At 42.1% G+C, this 15,887-nt stretch overlaps 1 protein-coding gene across 6 annotated transcripts in view; it reads right to left on the minus strand.

Annotated features, from left to right (window-relative positions):
* Nucleotides 1-15,887, minus strand: part of reln (reelin) — a 119,607-nt gene that overhangs the window by 5,789 nt on the left and 97,931 nt on the right. For 3 of the 6 annotated variants that reach the window (XM_037766980.1, XM_037766982.1, XM_037766977.1), the window contains exons 37-63: nucleotides 15,773-15,857; nucleotides 15,491-15,673; nucleotides 14,438-14,606; nucleotides 14,173-14,278; nucleotides 13,825-14,051; nucleotides 13,502-13,725; nucleotides 12,554-12,704; nucleotides 12,197-12,455; nucleotides 11,776-12,025; nucleotides 10,936-11,104; nucleotides 10,607-10,747; nucleotides 9,683-9,860; nucleotides 8,072-8,265; nucleotides 7,728-7,978; nucleotides 7,486-7,640; nucleotides 6,937-7,151; nucleotides 6,560-6,737; nucleotides 5,444-5,621; nucleotides 5,258-5,362; nucleotides 4,923-5,165; nucleotides 4,639-4,814; nucleotides 4,460-4,533; nucleotides 3,601-3,762; nucleotides 3,280-3,437; nucleotides 2,756-2,981; nucleotides 2,427-2,624; nucleotides 1,485-1,583 (exon numbers count right to left, since the gene is read on the minus strand). In XM_037766980.1, coding sequence (XP_037622908.1) covers nucleotides 1,485-1,583; nucleotides 2,427-2,624; nucleotides 2,756-2,981; nucleotides 3,280-3,437; nucleotides 3,601-3,762; nucleotides 4,460-4,533; nucleotides 4,639-4,814; nucleotides 4,923-5,165; nucleotides 5,258-5,362; nucleotides 5,444-5,621; nucleotides 6,560-6,737; nucleotides 6,937-7,151; nucleotides 7,486-7,640; nucleotides 7,728-7,978; nucleotides 8,072-8,265; nucleotides 9,683-9,860; nucleotides 10,607-10,747; nucleotides 10,936-11,104; nucleotides 11,776-12,025; nucleotides 12,197-12,455; nucleotides 12,554-12,704; nucleotides 13,502-13,725; nucleotides 13,825-14,051; nucleotides 14,173-14,278; nucleotides 14,438-14,606; nucleotides 15,491-15,673; nucleotides 15,773-15,857 — 4,754 coding nt within the window. The remainder of the gene's footprint in view (nucleotides 1-1,484; nucleotides 1,584-2,426; nucleotides 2,625-2,755; nucleotides 2,982-3,279; nucleotides 3,438-3,600; nucleotides 3,763-4,459; nucleotides 4,534-4,638; nucleotides 4,815-4,922; nucleotides 5,166-5,257; nucleotides 5,363-5,443; nucleotides 5,622-6,559; nucleotides 6,738-6,936; nucleotides 7,152-7,485; nucleotides 7,641-7,727; nucleotides 7,979-8,071; nucleotides 8,266-9,682; nucleotides 9,861-10,606; nucleotides 10,748-10,935; nucleotides 11,105-11,775; nucleotides 12,026-12,196; nucleotides 12,456-12,553; nucleotides 12,705-13,501; nucleotides 13,726-13,824; nucleotides 14,052-14,172; nucleotides 14,279-14,437; nucleotides 14,607-15,490; nucleotides 15,674-15,772; nucleotides 15,858-15,887) is intronic. The other 3 variants (XM_037766981.1, XM_037766983.1, XM_037766978.1) reach the window with 1 other exon arrangement.

The following is a 15,887-nucleotide window of genomic DNA, read 5'->3' on the forward strand; positions in this document are numbered from 1 at the left end:
AGGAATTTTTTTTATTCCCAGCAGAATGTAATGTGGGACTATTTTTGAATTTGAAATGAATGTGAAAATGAAAACCAGTCAGACTTTGGGCCTGTCTGATAACACTAAGTTCACAGTAGGAAAAAGACACGCTGTCATAGATGTGACGCCACCTTCACAGTTTCTGTATTGTATATAGTATGATCAGTGTTCTGTGTCATGCCTTATAGTGGCCACTAGGGGGCAGGCGGGCTAACTGTAAATGAGTGAATACTGTAACTTATGAATGAATATGTGAATGGGTGCTTCACATCTAATGAGTGCTTCAGTATGAAAACAAATGGCAACATTTTAAAGAATGTTTGAAAGACTTCAATTAATTAAATAATTTAACTATATTATATGTATTCACGGCCTTTTAAAGTTTTAAGTATGATATACTTTCAAGACTTTGCTGTCACAGTTAAATTTGTTTTAATGCCACCAATTTCTTTAACGCATTATTGCAACGTGCGATTTTTAGGTTGTAGCGGGCTCAGTTTTAAAGCTAGAGAGAAGTTATTGGTATCATATGAAACTGGAAAAGGAAACAAGATAAGGAATCCATTGGTACCAACCATGAAAAAAAACAGGAAAAACTGGCATGGCCATTTTCAAAGGGGTCCCTTGACCTCTGACCTCAAGATATGTGAATGTAAATGTGTTCTATGGGTACCCACGAGTCTCCCCTTTACAGACATGCCCACTTTATGATAATCACATGCAGTTTGGAGCAAGTCATAGTCAAGTCAGCACACTGACACACTGACAGCTGTTGTTGCCTGTTGGGCTTGAGTATGCCATGTTATGATTTGAGCAGTTTTTTTTATGCTAAATGCAGTACCTGTGAGGGTTTCTGGACAATATTTGTCTTTGTTTTGTGTTATTAATTGATTTCCAATGATAAATATATACATACATTTGCATAAAGCAGCACATTTGCCCACTCCCATGTTGATAAGAGTATTAAATACTTGACAAATCTCTCTTGAAGGTTCATTTTGAACAGATAAAAATGTGCGATTAATTTGCGATTAATCACGATTAACTGCAGACAATCATGCAATTAATCGCATTTATATATTGTGATTGATTGACAGCCCTACTCTTTAGACATTTCAGAGAAAAAATACATTCTTGACCAGTTATTTGTATGGGAGATGCATGGGTTCTACAAGACACCGAAAATATGATGATCTGACAGCAGGAGTTGATCTGTCGTACACAGAGCAGCCATCCACAAACACAACTCTTCACAGCAAAGCACACTGCAGTCACTTTTCTACTCTGACACCAGAAGCCGTGATGAGCTCACAGTATATGTGTGTGTAGACTGTATCCCTGTGTTTGTGAGGGGACCGTTTCAACAGGTGAGGCTGAGGCAGAGGTAGAGACGGGGGGCAGATCGGGGCTCTTTTGGGGGCCAGTCTGGGGTGCCGGGGGCCGGCTGGGAATTGGGTACTCACAGAACTACTTCCACATGGTCCAACGCCCACTGGTCATGTCCTGCACCGTCTTGGCGCGGCTGCCACCATCGCAGCATCACCCCTTTAACTCTCGCCTCTCTGGAGAGACCATGGGAAACATTGTAGGGTCAGTGAGGGTCAACAAGTATGTCAATGATTATAGTCGCTTCAAACCAGCCTAATGAAGTTTACCACAGGCGTTTAAACGGTACCATTTTCTAATAAGGCACCCTTTATGAAGAGTTTGAAAGCTTTATTAATGATTTATAAATAATTCAAAAATGCTTTATAGATCGGTTATAAACCATTATAAAGAACAACTTAGAGGTTGTGAAAAATCTTGTTAATCAGGAACACTGCCAGTGGACTTACCTCCTGGAAAACTGCTGTAGAACATCTGGCAAAAATCAATTCATTGACGTTGCACATTTAATGTTTATAAATGCAGATTTGGTGGAATGTCATAAAAAATTTATTAATTACCTATTTACAAGTAGACCTGCAGTAAGGCAGTCACTTTATCAGATTTTCACTACACGATTATCGTGGCCAAAAGAATTCCCAAAAGGATATTATCACGAACACTACAGAAAATTAAAAAAAATAATAATAATGATCAGTCAAATTAATCTTTAACCTTGTTTATTGTGCGTTTTATCTCTTTTCTGGCAAATTAATTACACTCTAAATACGAGTGTAGGGAGGTAGAGAGAGAGTCTGTAACCATAACTGTTTATATAAAATGATGATTATTTACACAATATTATCATATGTGTTATTAACACTATTATAAATTGATTGTGACAACTCTAATATCTTTTATCAATGACTAACATTCATGAAGCATTAGTAAAAGATTATTTACACTTTATAAAACCTTTATAAATGGTGCCTTATTAGAAAACAGTATGTTTAAACTGAGTGTCTCTGTGCATCACTCACAGTGGAATATTGTAGGAGACTCTCTGGGCCTTTATGAAGTCTTTGGGCTGGTGCTGGGCGATTACGTGCCAGCTGACTCCGTTGTTGACGCTGTATTGCAGCAAGACGGCCCGGTCAACTGTGTCAGCCTGATCCAGAGCTATGTTACAGCTGTCTGTCTGAGCCACGCTGCCGATCTGCAGCACAAACATGATCTTACTGTAGGGAGACAGAGAAAAGAGAAAACATTAAAGGTTGATAATACCGATCCTGATGTGCGGAAAACTAATCTGAGGTAGGTAGGTGAACGTTTACATAATTAGTTTATATACAGTATGTTTTAGTAGTACCTGTACCTAGCTCTTGTGAGGTCCAGCGGTTTGGTAACTGCCTGCCTCATCTTACAGCCGTTGAAGTAGAGTGAGTCTCCATGGGCATGCGGTGAGAGCTGCCCACAGCCGCTGCCCACTCCGCCACCCTGGATCAACTGCCAGCTCTCCAGAGACACACTGCCGGACTCAAAGTTATCCTTGATGGAGCTGGGCAGGTCACTGCTGGAGAGGGAGCAGTCGTCACCTGTTGAGGTGAGAGGAAGCAGAGGGGAGGTGAGAGGAAGCAGAGGGGAGGTGATGAAACTGGATGAAATGAAGATCACAGGCCAGTCGATGTTGGGGTTGACATACAACGGTGCAATGAAAGCATACAGCAACTGTGTAAGGTTTCAGTTACTGTGACGGGTTTACTTTCTTCACTTGCATCATTTTACTTCACAAAGAAGCTCCACTACTTAGTGCATTTCTTCTGAACAGTACCAATAATAAAGAACTCTGTGTGCATCTGGAAGTTTGAATATAATATGCTGATTGTGGCCCACCATGGTATCCCTCATCACAGATGCAGACCACTCCGTTTGTACAGTAGCCGTGGCCGCTGCAGAGCCCCGGGCAGGCCTCGCCGATGTAAACGTGGTCCACGCCCCAGCTCTGACGCTCTCCCGTCCCCTCCTTTTGAATCCAGCGGAACTGGGTAGCCCTGGAAATATACAACAAATGACAGAAGCATTACGCAGCTTCAAATGGCAACAGAGAGAACTGCTGCCTGTTATTCTGCTGATAAGTATAAAAGTATGAATTGAGACCAAAAATGCACCAGTGTGAAGTCATGATATGTCTCAGTGCTATCTTTGTGCTCCTACCCTGAGGAGACGTGGTCTGGCAGCTGCACAGTGACCCTGGTCCATGTTGAGCTGTTGACTGGACTGTAGATCGTGGACTCGTGGAACTGGAAGGGAGAGCAGCCCACGTTGTTGACTGAGGAGGGGAGGCACTCTGACTGTACCAGCTGCCACGAGTCAGACCTGAAGGGAGAGAGTCAGAGCTGAAAACTGTCCATGTAAAAGTAGATTCTACAGTGTGAAAAAAAAATTATAATATTAAGTAAGGTTTAAATGGTGGGTGTAGAGTCAGGCTAGAGGTTTATGCCATTGAGGCTATTGACCTGACATTTAACACTGATGTTTTAGATCATGTCTTGGCACCAGCTGCTCTGACTGTCAAGTCAGCTTATGATAAATGTCTATTTCCACAATGGCTGGAAAAATGTTCATGCCTTGTCTAGATTTTGACGGTTAACTGTTGGAATAGGAAATATACACCAGCAAATAAAAAAATGAGCCTAAACATGCAAGGTATTCATTTCAAACAGTTGTTTTTTAACCGTATTAAAGGGTTTTCCTTTATTAGGACTAGTGGTGCAACGGTTCAACAAGCCCACGGTTCAGTTTGTATTGCGGTTTACTATCATTGATTGATAGTAATGAATGATATTTCTATATTATATGAAGCAAAAACACTGATTTTATACATGAAATAAGGCAGGTTATTTAATGGTCAGTAGGGCTATGTTTAAATAATTGCGTCCTTTATGTGTCTGGCAACTCATTAAATAATTAGCAGGCCTGTATGTAATAGTGGTGCAACAGCCCAAGCCCACGATTCGGTTAGCTACGGTTTGGTTTTGCATCCCTAATTAGGACCTCTCTCTGTCTTTCTTACCTTGCATCCTTCCTGTACTGCAGCAGGACAGAATGATGGTCTCCACAGGTGTCTGCCTCACAACCGACAACAATCTGCATCAACAACACAGAGGTACAGTAAAGCACTAACGCCTCCATGTACCAGACAACAGACAGCTTTTAATATAGCAGGTTTGTGGCTCTCTTGCAGTACTGTACCTTAAACTGTAGAATATATCCAGGCTGCACTATGAGTTCTCTAGTGGCCAGGATGTTGTGTGTCTTGTCTTGGTTCTTGTTTGGCCAGTACAGGTGGAAGGAGGGGTTTCCACAGAAGCCGGCTGTGCGCACAGCATTAGGGTAGAAACTCCAGCTTTCCTCATGAGAAACACCCTCTGGTGACATGAACAGAGAAGAGGAGGAAGAGTTGAAGTCATTTCCAGAACATGAAATCATTTGACAAGACAGGTGAGCTTTCAGGGTCAGGTTACATCAACACACACCATCATCAAAGGTGTCAAGCAGAGTGGGTGGGTTGATGTCTGACCCCCCCACCAGGATGTTGTCTACGGCCCACTGGGCTCTCTCCAGGCTGGGGGTGGCGAGGCCAGAGGAAATGGTAAATGGTTGCCACCAGCGCAGACGAGTAGCATTGGTCAGAGCTCCCTCTGGGAGGACGATATAATCTCTCCTCACTGACACGTACTTCAGATAGTCCATCTCATGCAGCAGCGTCCAGGACACGCCTGAGGAACACATATGGACAGAATGAGAAAATGAAAGAAAAGGAGAAATCAAAATGCACAATACACTGCATGCACGCATGTTGTTAGCGGACCTCCATCCGTAGAGTAGTCCAGCAGCACTCCCTCTCTACGACAAGTTGGACGGTGGCACATTGTCATGTTATCTTCACTCCCAATCCTGGCCCAGTACTCCACAACCTATCCACAAAAACACAGTTCAACATGCATGTAGAGTAGCACAATATTTAAAGATAAACAGAGACAGAAGTTGAGTACTAACTTTGCTCCGCGGAGGTCCAGATCTGCAGTGACAGCCTGTCTGGCGTCAGCCCCTCCAAAGTAAAGGGCCGTTCCCTCTACCAACACACCGCAGTCTGTACAGGGCCGACCGCCCTCCAGCACCTGCCACTGAGGACCTGCTGATCCCTCCCAGTCAAAACGCTCCTTCAGAGACGCCTACAGAAAAAACACACATCTCTGAATCATGAACCATCTCGGACAGCTAAATTCTACTGTTTTCTTTTGTATTCTTAAAGGGGAGACACTTCAGGCAAGTTTTTCATGCACTGGTCAATTTTGAGATTTTGGGCTATTTTGTTTCTATAACATCTTCTTTCAGACGAGTGGAAAGAAAACATCCAAAATACACATTCAGGTGTTTATTTTACCACTTTGTTTATTTGCGTCTGTAAATTTCTCCTAAATTCACCAAAAGTTAGCTTTAAATAATGCCTCATTTTCATATTTAAACATACAATTTCAGAAAATGGTGATATCTATTAGTTAAAGATTTTTACCCTATTCACCTGTACTGTCTTGCAAAATGTATGACATTTTACAATACATATCTTTAAAGGCTGTTTTCTCAAAATTAGGTTTTTCTCTCAGCCAGAATTCCCCACTTCAGTAGCACTTACATCCACCAAACTTTCCAGTTTCATTCCTATCTATATTCTGAAGGTTTCTACAGAGGGGTTTGTTCATATATCATTCATAGCTTGATTTATAGAACATTTTATTAAAAACATTGCAAAAATGTGTTTTATAGCTGTTGACAGTATTTATGGAGTGATAAAAAGAGAAATCCAAAATTCCCTCAGTAAAAACCTTTGACTCTAATATGTCAACAAAATGAAACAAGAATTTTGAACCTGACTTTATCCAATGTTCAGATTTCTGTTCTGGAAATATATTCAAATTAGCACACATTTGATAAGGTAATGCCTCTGTCATTTGCATTTTTAAACATAACATTTCAGAAAACTTGTAAAACAAAAAATAATTGTCTTAATGTAAGTAATCAACTGTGGAGGTTTCATTGCGATATCTATTAAGGTTTTTTTCCCCGGTCACCTGGGGTATTTCCCCTTAACTGAGTGGGAGCCAGATTCTACCTTTAGAGCAGTGCTGGCGTAGCAGTTTGGTCCAGTGAATCCTGGGTCACAGAGACAGCGCTGATCCAGACAATCTCCATGTCCCCCACAGTGGCCGTCACACGCCGGCCCGATGTAAAAGTTCTCCACACCCCACTGAATGTCTGAGTGCTGCTGGAAAAACCGGAACCGCACCGCACTGGGAAAAAGACAGGATAGGTTAGTCAAACTACATGCATACCATTTCCATAATTCATACGACAACAGTTTTAAAAATGTATATGATGACAATAATTTCATCTATCAATAATTTAGGTTAAGCATGCCTTGATGTTCCAATTAAATATGAAGCAGTGCTGTATGTTTTGTGAGGGTAGATACGAGGGAGGATGACTCACGTGTCAGCCAGGCTGTCAGGCAGCGGATAGACGGCCCTCTTCCAGCTTTCAGCAGGGAAGAAGACTGACGGCTGGGAGATCTGACCTCCGCAGCGGGGGTCAGCAGGCAGGCACTGGGGCACCAGGTACTTCCAGGTCACTCCAAAGTCCACTGAATACTGAACGTGGATTTGTCGGTCTGCATGACGCTCTGGCACACTGCAGCCTACTGCAATCTAAATCAACACACAGATATTAACAAGGTCACCATCATAGAAAATAGGCCACATTGAGACAATTATAAAGTCAGCCTAGTATAACCACAGTTTGCTGTTTAGCGGATTGTTTAGGTTACTAATTTTATCTTTTATAATGTGTTTCTCGATGCTTTTAATGTTTTCTGTAAAGCGCTTTGAATTGCCTTGTTGCTGAAATGTGCTATATAAATGAACTTGCCTTACCTTCTGACTTAATACCATATAAAGGTGCAATACTTTAGAGTACAATGAACATCACACAACATCACAATAAATGTTTATATTGCCTATGTATTTTAGGCTCATTAGTTACCTTGAACTGCATGACCCAGCCCTTGTCAGGAATAATATCATGTGTGACAGCGTACACCTCTCTCCCATCAGCATTGCCACACACCATCACTCCATCAGGAGAACTGCAGAAACGCTGCACTGAGCAGTCCTCTGAGAACAACCAATGATCGCTCACTGAGAAAACAAAGACATAAAGAGAAGCAAAAATGAGATAGTTATAAGACCAAGAGGTGTTTGATTGAGGCATTGATTCAGAAATACCAATAGGTGTTTCCTCCTGCTCGCTCAGCTGCCCTATCCTCCCTGAGGTCCCATCAGCAGGAGCTCTCTCATGGTTAGGCAGCGCCACCCCTCCAAATGTGTCAGATATCTGCGCTCGTGGGTCCGAGCCTGCGATGAGGACGTTATCCAGAGCCCAGTCACTGTGGTCTGCTCCCTCATGTTGAGGCTGCCACCAGCGCACACGCACTCCTTCCTGACGGGCAGCAGGGGGCAGCAGCACATTCACAAACCTGAACACAACATACAGAAACATAAAGAAAGTCACAGATATCCTGCAGGACAGGTAGTTACTATGTCCATGTATCGATGGGGAAAACACTCACCCAGGCTTGGTGTACAGATCATAGAAGATCTCTGTCAGTAGGTGCCAGTTGATCCCTCCATTCAGACTGTACTCCAGCAGCACACCCTGGTTACGGTTGCTAGGTGGGATCATGCAGCCGTACATGAAGTAGAACTGGATGAACTCAGCGTTGGTCAGGTTCAGGTCCACTGTCACCAGCTGACGGCTGCAAGTCTGTGCACACACACATAGAGAAATGTAGTCTGAGTCAATCAGAGGCTCAGCCAGTACAGGCCTGTGATGGATGGATGCATCGGTCTCTCTTTCCATTTCTCTATTCACAGTAGGGCTGTCAAAGTTAACTCCATAATAACGCATTAACGCACATTTTTTTAATGCCACTAATTTCTTTAACGCATTAATGCAAATTGCAATTTTTAAGGTTGTAGTGGGCTCAGTTTTAAAGCTAGAGTGAATCATTAGTGAATGGCTTCATATGAAACTAGAAAACTGAAGGAATCCATTGGTACCAACCATGTCGTACTAGTTTGTCATGAAGGAGGTTAAATAACGCTCCAAAGGTAATTTTGGTGAGGCATGACCCCTTGACCTCTGACCTCAAGATATGTGAATGTAAATGGGTTCTATGGGTACCCACGAGTCTCCCCTTACCTGTGAGGGTTCCTGGACAATATCTGTCATTGTTTTGTGTTGTTAATTGATTCCAGTAATAAATATATACATACATTTGCATAGAGCAAGCATATTTGTCCACTCCCATGTTGATAAGAGTATTAATACTTGACAAATCTCCCTTTAGGATACATTTTGAACAGATACAATTGTGCGATTAATTTGCGATTAATCATGATTAAATATTTTATTCGCTTGACAGCCCTAAGTTACAGCATTCTCTATTTAACTGTCTCATCCTTCTAAAAACAAATCCAAAAGTTTCAAATATCTATGTTATTTTTATTACAGAGAACATTACTGAAACATAACCAGAATCATAAATTGACTGAGGTAAAGTTTGACCTGTAACCAAAGTGGTCATTTGTCTTGATACAGCTTAATGCAACACTTTTAACAGCTGCTCTTTAGAGGTTTCTCTGGCAGGGTGTCCGTCCACATTAAGCTCAGCCTGTCAATTTGTATCCATTTCCGACAATGCCCTAAGTGCCTCGGGAAAACTTAAGCTGACAAAAGGGCTGACACCAGATTGATACTCGAAGCAGCAGATTTCAGATACCGTTAGATGTCTCTCTTTTCTAACTATCTCTGTATCATCTTTTTGCCACATTCATCAGCACATGTCAGTGTTTTTGTAGTCTTTATTGTTCTTTCTGTCCCTAACTTGCATAGATTGGGAGGTGGGTTAATGCACAGCTAATATTCACATGAAGATATCATAACCCAGTGGAGAACAAAACGACTGGAGGATTTAAAAAAAGAGAACGTGTGAGAGGAAAACTAGATCATTTTAATCTGTACAAACCAGTGCATATAGCAAATGCCCCAGACGATGTGTGAAAACTGTATTTCAGAATATGAATGCATTCAATGGCATTTATCCTCCACCAAATCCCTGGTTGGGGAGCATTTCATGATAGAAAAGAACCAAACAACGAGGGTATAGACGTATATTTACCCCACTGAAGTGCAGAGCAGCTCCAGAGGCCACGGCTCCACAAACAGTGCTGAGTTTCCCACCGGTGAGTACGTGCCAGTGGCTGAGCGACGGAGCTCGACTGAAGCTGTCCTTCAGCTGGGAGGGCAGAGGAACCACAGGCTCATCGCAGTACTCTCCACCCCACTCTGTGTCACACCTGGGGAGGATGGTGGAGTCAGATACAAATAATCAGACTCAAAGACAAACTGGCTAAACTTCGTTTTTTCTGTTGGTAAGGCAATACACTCTTCTGTGAACTGTAAATTTGTATTATATAACATTGTTTATTACAAATGTATAATTATAATTCTTATACTTTGTATGACCTCTCATGTGGAGAGTTGTGTTTTGCAAGTTTCAATTGTTAAAAGCACAATAAAAACAGTGTTGAGAAAAAAAAAAAAGAAGACATACTGGCCATCACGTTATAGCTCTGTAAGCATATAAATTAACTTACAAAACAACATGGTCACACAGTTATACAAAGCTTGAGAAAATAAGGTATTTAAATTAAAAATGTGTATTTCACTTTCACAACATCCATCCATCCATCCATCCATCCATTAACTTCCACTTATCCGGGACCGGATCACGGGGGCAGCAGGCTAAGCAGTGTATTCCAGACATCCCTCTTCCCAACAACATTTTCCAGATCTTCCTGGGGGACCCTGAGGCGTTCCCAGGCTAGACGAAATATATATTCTCTCCAGCGTGTTCTGGGTCTACCGCAGGGCCTCTTACTAGTTGGATGTGCCCGGAAAACCTCCAAAAGGAGGCGTCCAGGAGGCACCTGATTAGATGCCCGAACCACCTCAGCGGCCCCCTTTCAACACAAAGGAGCCTCGGCTCTACTCCGAGCTCCCTCCGGATGTCTGAGCTCCTCACCCTATCGCCATTACTTACACACAGGAGCTCTGTTGGCAGCGTCCGTGTCCGGAGCACATATCTGGGCAGCCATCTCCAATGTAGAGGTTGTCCAGAGCCCAGGTCTGCTGCTTGTCAAAGGGAGCCTGCTGGAACCAACGGAACCGTGTGGCTGGAGACCTAAACACATAAATTAAAGCCACTCACTGATACATCTCACAGGTTAAGTTAACATAAATTATATACAGTAGCAAGGAATTAAACTGTAAATCCTGACACTGGCACTTTATGCTTATGAAATGAGTATACTGCAGAATCAGGATATGCTACACAAGTTTGTCCATGCGTGAGTTCAGGGCAGTGCTGACCTGGCGTATGATGGGATGGGCAGAGTAACACGGCCCCACTTGTTGTAAATGTCAGACACCAGCAGCCTCTGCAGGGTGTAGGAGGAGCAGTCGGGGCTTGTAGGCAGACAGTCTCTGACCACAGGCTGCCAGGTCAGACCCAGATCCAGAGAATACTCCAGCTCTACGGCTGCAGACGAAACACAAATGTCAACATTATGTATGTTCAAGAAACTGCATAATCAACTTCAAACATGAACAGCTTTACAGTCTGCTTCTTTTAACTTCTTGATTTAGCTGTATTTCACTAAAGATGACTGTTTTTGTGAGAAACAACTAGAAAACATTCAAATCACAAACTTGAAAAGTAAATATTTTTTCAAAATACTGCTACTCATTGACCACTGCTCGCCTCTTTTCCATGCAGATATTAATATTAGATCAAAGTTATCAACAATATTAGAGCTGCAATAATTAATTGATTAGTTGATGGACAAAAAAAGTATAAAAAAGTATAATTTGCAACTATTTTGATAATCAGTTAATTATTTCAGTCATTTTTCAAGCCAAAAAGCCACATATTTGCTGGTTCCAGCTTCTCAAATGTGAGAATTTTATGCTTTCTTTGTCATATATAATAGTAAGATGAACATGTTTGGGTCTTGGACTGTTGACTGAATATAACAAGCTATCCAAATAGTTCAAATTAGGCTGTGGGATATTTTAATGGGCATCTTTCCCTATTTTCTGACGTTTTATAGAAAAAACAATGAATCAATTAATAATGAAAATAATTGTCAGTTCCAGCCCTTTTCAGTATTGATTACCAATCACAACTTATTCACACTTGTTATTGCTTACAGTAGCAGGAGTTGGTGACAGAGCAGGAAGCAGAAAAGTCAAACTGGATGAAGGCGTCTTGACCCAGACTGATGTCAGTGGTGACGGCGTAGCGAGTGTTGGACTTCTCTATGAACGCGAAAGCAGGTCCATCAGAGCCACAAACAGGCATTCGGGTTCCTCCAGGGTGGAGGAGCCATGAGCGCCCGTCGATTGAGGAGAAATCATCTTCCAAAGGCCCCCAGCCGCTGGCACTGCCACCTACGACCACCTAGGGATAAGAGACATGTTTGCAAATTAATGTGAAGAAGGCAGAGAAAGTGGATTTGTCAGAGGGATGAAAAAATGAAGGATAACAGCGATGATGTTTCAATGCTTGAATGAAAATTATTAAGAGACTTATCAATGGATGGATGGTTGGATGGATCCTCACTTACTGTACCTGATCAATGACCCATGGGCTGTAAAAGTGTCCATTCTCAGAGGGCTGCCACCAGCGGAGGCGAGTTGAAGACGTGCGGGCTCGCAGCGGGATCTCCAGGGCCACCAGGCGAGCCTGATTACTGCTGTTGCTGAAGAGAAATTCCTGCAGGAGGCCCCACGTAAGACCTCCGTCCACAGAGAACTGCAGCAGAACCGGCTGGGAGCGAGGATCTGGAGCCGCCTTACCACAGCCAAGACGTAGGAAGAACTGAACAAACCTGCAGAGTACAGACATTAACACATGAGATTATCACTGAAGGGTGTAAATTAAATAACTGGTAAGTGCTTTTCTTTGTTTCTGTGTCTGTAGCTATACCTGGCATTTGCCAGATCCATGTCATTGGTGACCAACATGCGCAGGCCGTCCTCGCTGAAGAACAGGTGGTTCCCACTGGACATGATACCGCACTTCCTGGATGGTTTACCACCACTCAGCAGTCTGAAACGCTCAGCATCCACAGCTCCCCCTAGAGACACAAGAACGTACACAAAACACACACATAGAAAGCAACAAAACAGTAAACACACGATCATAAATCCACCATATACTGTATTAACAAAACGGGAAAACTGAAGGCCAAATAGGACTTTTATTTACTGAGCACTAATCAAAATAATGTAAAAAAAAAAAATGCATTAAAAATACAAATAAAAAAATACCAGCAATCATTTTTTTACTAATTCTCTCATTTGTATTATTCTTCATGGTCACTGTTTTTAATTTCACTAATGTATTTTAGCATCTACTCTCCTTGTATTGTCTAATTGTATTGCCTATCTGCCCTTGTCTGATTGTGTTGCATTTTTATTTTCTTTTGTAAAGCAATTTGAGCTACATCTATTGAAAAGTGCTCTACTGTATAAATGTATTATTATTATTATTGTTATTATTTAAAAAAATAATTTGGCGGAAGGAGATCATAGCCTTTACTCTAGTTAAATATGAAAAAACAAATATATTCTAAGGGCATAATAAGTGTGAAAGAATTTAGCCTGAAATTCTGGAAATCCCAGCAGCATGCATCACATTTTATTTCTGTAAAACACTGTAAAATAAACTGACTCCAAGCTATTGTAAACATGCAATAACCACATGATAACTCTCAATGCAATACCCCCACAGATTAGGATTCTCTCTGAAATCTGAACTCTGATCAATAAATACTACACGGATACATAATCCATTAAATGCCCTCACACACACACATACTCAATAAATAAACTGCCTACTTCCTGATGGCTTTATGTCTGTATGGGGGTGTACCTTCAAAGTCCTCCTTGAGGAAGTCAGGGTTGGGGGTGTCAGGCACAGAGCAGTCAGATCCAGAGTAGCCGTTGTCACACACACAGTGGCTGCCACCCACACAAGTGCCGTGACCATTACACATATCCTGACACTGTGGGCCAATGTAGATGTTGTCTAATGCCCATGTTGGAGGAGCAGAACCAGTTGAAAAGAAACCCTGATACCAACGGAACCTCACTGACCTGTAGGGAGGTCAAATGCAAGGATTAGAGAGATAGACTTATACTATCGACAGATAAGAATCATGTGCATCTGCTGCACAGGATGTATCCAGTCCTTACCCGCAGAGGCGAAGCTTGCCAAAGTGAATGACCTCCCTCCTCCAGCCCTGAGTCGTACCAGGGAAATAGATGCTGGCAGGGTGGAGCTCTGTGGAGCACAGTGAGGAGGGCTGGGACCCACCGGCACACAGGGGCACCAGAAGGTGCCACGTGGCACCAAAGTCCCGTGAGAACTCAAGACGCACTGGGTGGGCGGAGGAGCTCTCAGCTGTGCAGCCCACATTAATCTGGAGCGACATAAACATACACAATGTCGGCGAAGATGACGAGCTATGATTTATGTTTTGAATGAGTAGGTGTTATTATTGTTGCTTTGGAGAAGAAGTCATCAAGGCTGTGTTTGTGTACCTCAAACTGGATGATAGTGTTCTCATTTACGTCAATGTCCCTCGTGGTAATGGAGTGCTCGCCAAGTTCGCTGGAGACAAACACCATGGCTGACTCATCCTCCTCCCTGCACCAGTCAGACACACACACACACTCAAAGATTAGTCAAGGGTAAAAACATCTTCTTGCAAGTTTTTATCACCATTGAGCTCACAGATTATATAAAATCAGAAACACTATCAAGACACTATCCTTGTCAACATTCAACGCCAAATGTTTTTCTTACAGTCCAGTCTTCTGGTAGGGGCAGTAGAGGCCAGTGTTCCCCCCGGGGAAGAACAGCCAGTTGGACTCATTGGGGCCTTCCTCAAAGCTGTCGATCACCACCGGTGGGTTGTGTAAGGAACTGCCATCAATGATGAGATCATCTATGACCCACACCTCCTCCTTCTTACCTGAAGGGTATAATATTGTGGAAATTTTTACACACTGATTCTACTGGTTTTGGATGCATGAAATAAAGTGAATGTAAAGACGAAACAGACAAGAGAGCATTTGAGTGTGCAACCACACAATGGGCCTCATGCAGGAAGCGATAAACAAACAAATGTCCTCTTATTTTGTAAGTACCCATTCATTTCTGGGATTCATCAATGTTGTCTTATTTTTGCTCTTATCTTAGGTAAGAGAACATTTTACGAGCAGTCGAGAAAAGAAATATCTTGTTTACACAGTCCACAAATTGTTTGTCCAATGAAAATAATTTTTTTTTTAAATTTGAGGAACATAAAAAACTCAATCAAATTTAGATTGTTATGTTTTAGAGTAATTATAATGATTGGATTATTAAATTTGGGATAAAACATCCACCGTGCTACAGAAATACTATTGGTCCATTTATCCCAATTAAGACTATAAAAACCCTTGGATAATATTGCGTGGCGTACATACTGCTCTTCCGATGCTTTTCGAATTTCCTCTAAATGCCAGAAATGATGATCTGGAAAAACTCAAGTTTACTTTGTTTAAATTTAAGTTTTAACAGTACCACTAACTAACTAACTAACTAACTAACTAACTAACTAACTAACTAATTAACTAACTAACTAAGATAATCTAAGTTCATTTTTTTTCTCCAATTCTTGGGCATGTGAGTATTTGCACATGGCAAAACACCTGTGTTTAGGAGGCATTACCTATGCTAATACCTAATTTAACAAGAACGTTTGGTGCATCTGGAGTTGATATTTCTTATTTTTTCTCTTAACAGAAAATGAATATCAAATATATGAGAAATTTAAGAGAATGTTGCTGTACGAGTCACAATGTGTCCACTCACCGCTGTTGTAAGGCTGCCAGAGTCTGAAGCGGGTGGCGTTGGTCTGAGCGCTGGCTGGCAGCGGCAGGTGGAGGAACAGCGTGTCAGTGGAAGCTGGGAAGTAAAACTCATCCAGCATCAGCCAGCTGATTCCTCCGTTCACAGAGTACTGCAGTAGCACTGAATGGGAGCGCTCCGGGACACCTAGAAAAGCACCACAAGATAAGCTATTACAACAACATCCTGAGAAGAAAGCAATAACACGATCAAAAATACAGAAGAAGAAAGTAAGTTATGTAGAACCTTTAGTGATGAACTTGAAGGAAAACTGGATGTAGAGAGTGTTGGTGCAGTCCAGATCCCGTGACACTAGCATTCGCAGACCATCCTGCAAACAAACAGACAGGGATTACATTGT

The sequence above is a fragment of the Sebastes umbrosus genome, chromosome 4 (genome assembly GCF_015220745.1).
Source record: "Sebastes umbrosus isolate fSebUmb1 chromosome 4, fSebUmb1.pri, whole genome shotgun sequence".
Lineage (NCBI taxonomy): Eukaryota > Metazoa > Chordata > Actinopteri > Perciformes > Sebastidae > Sebastes > Sebastes umbrosus.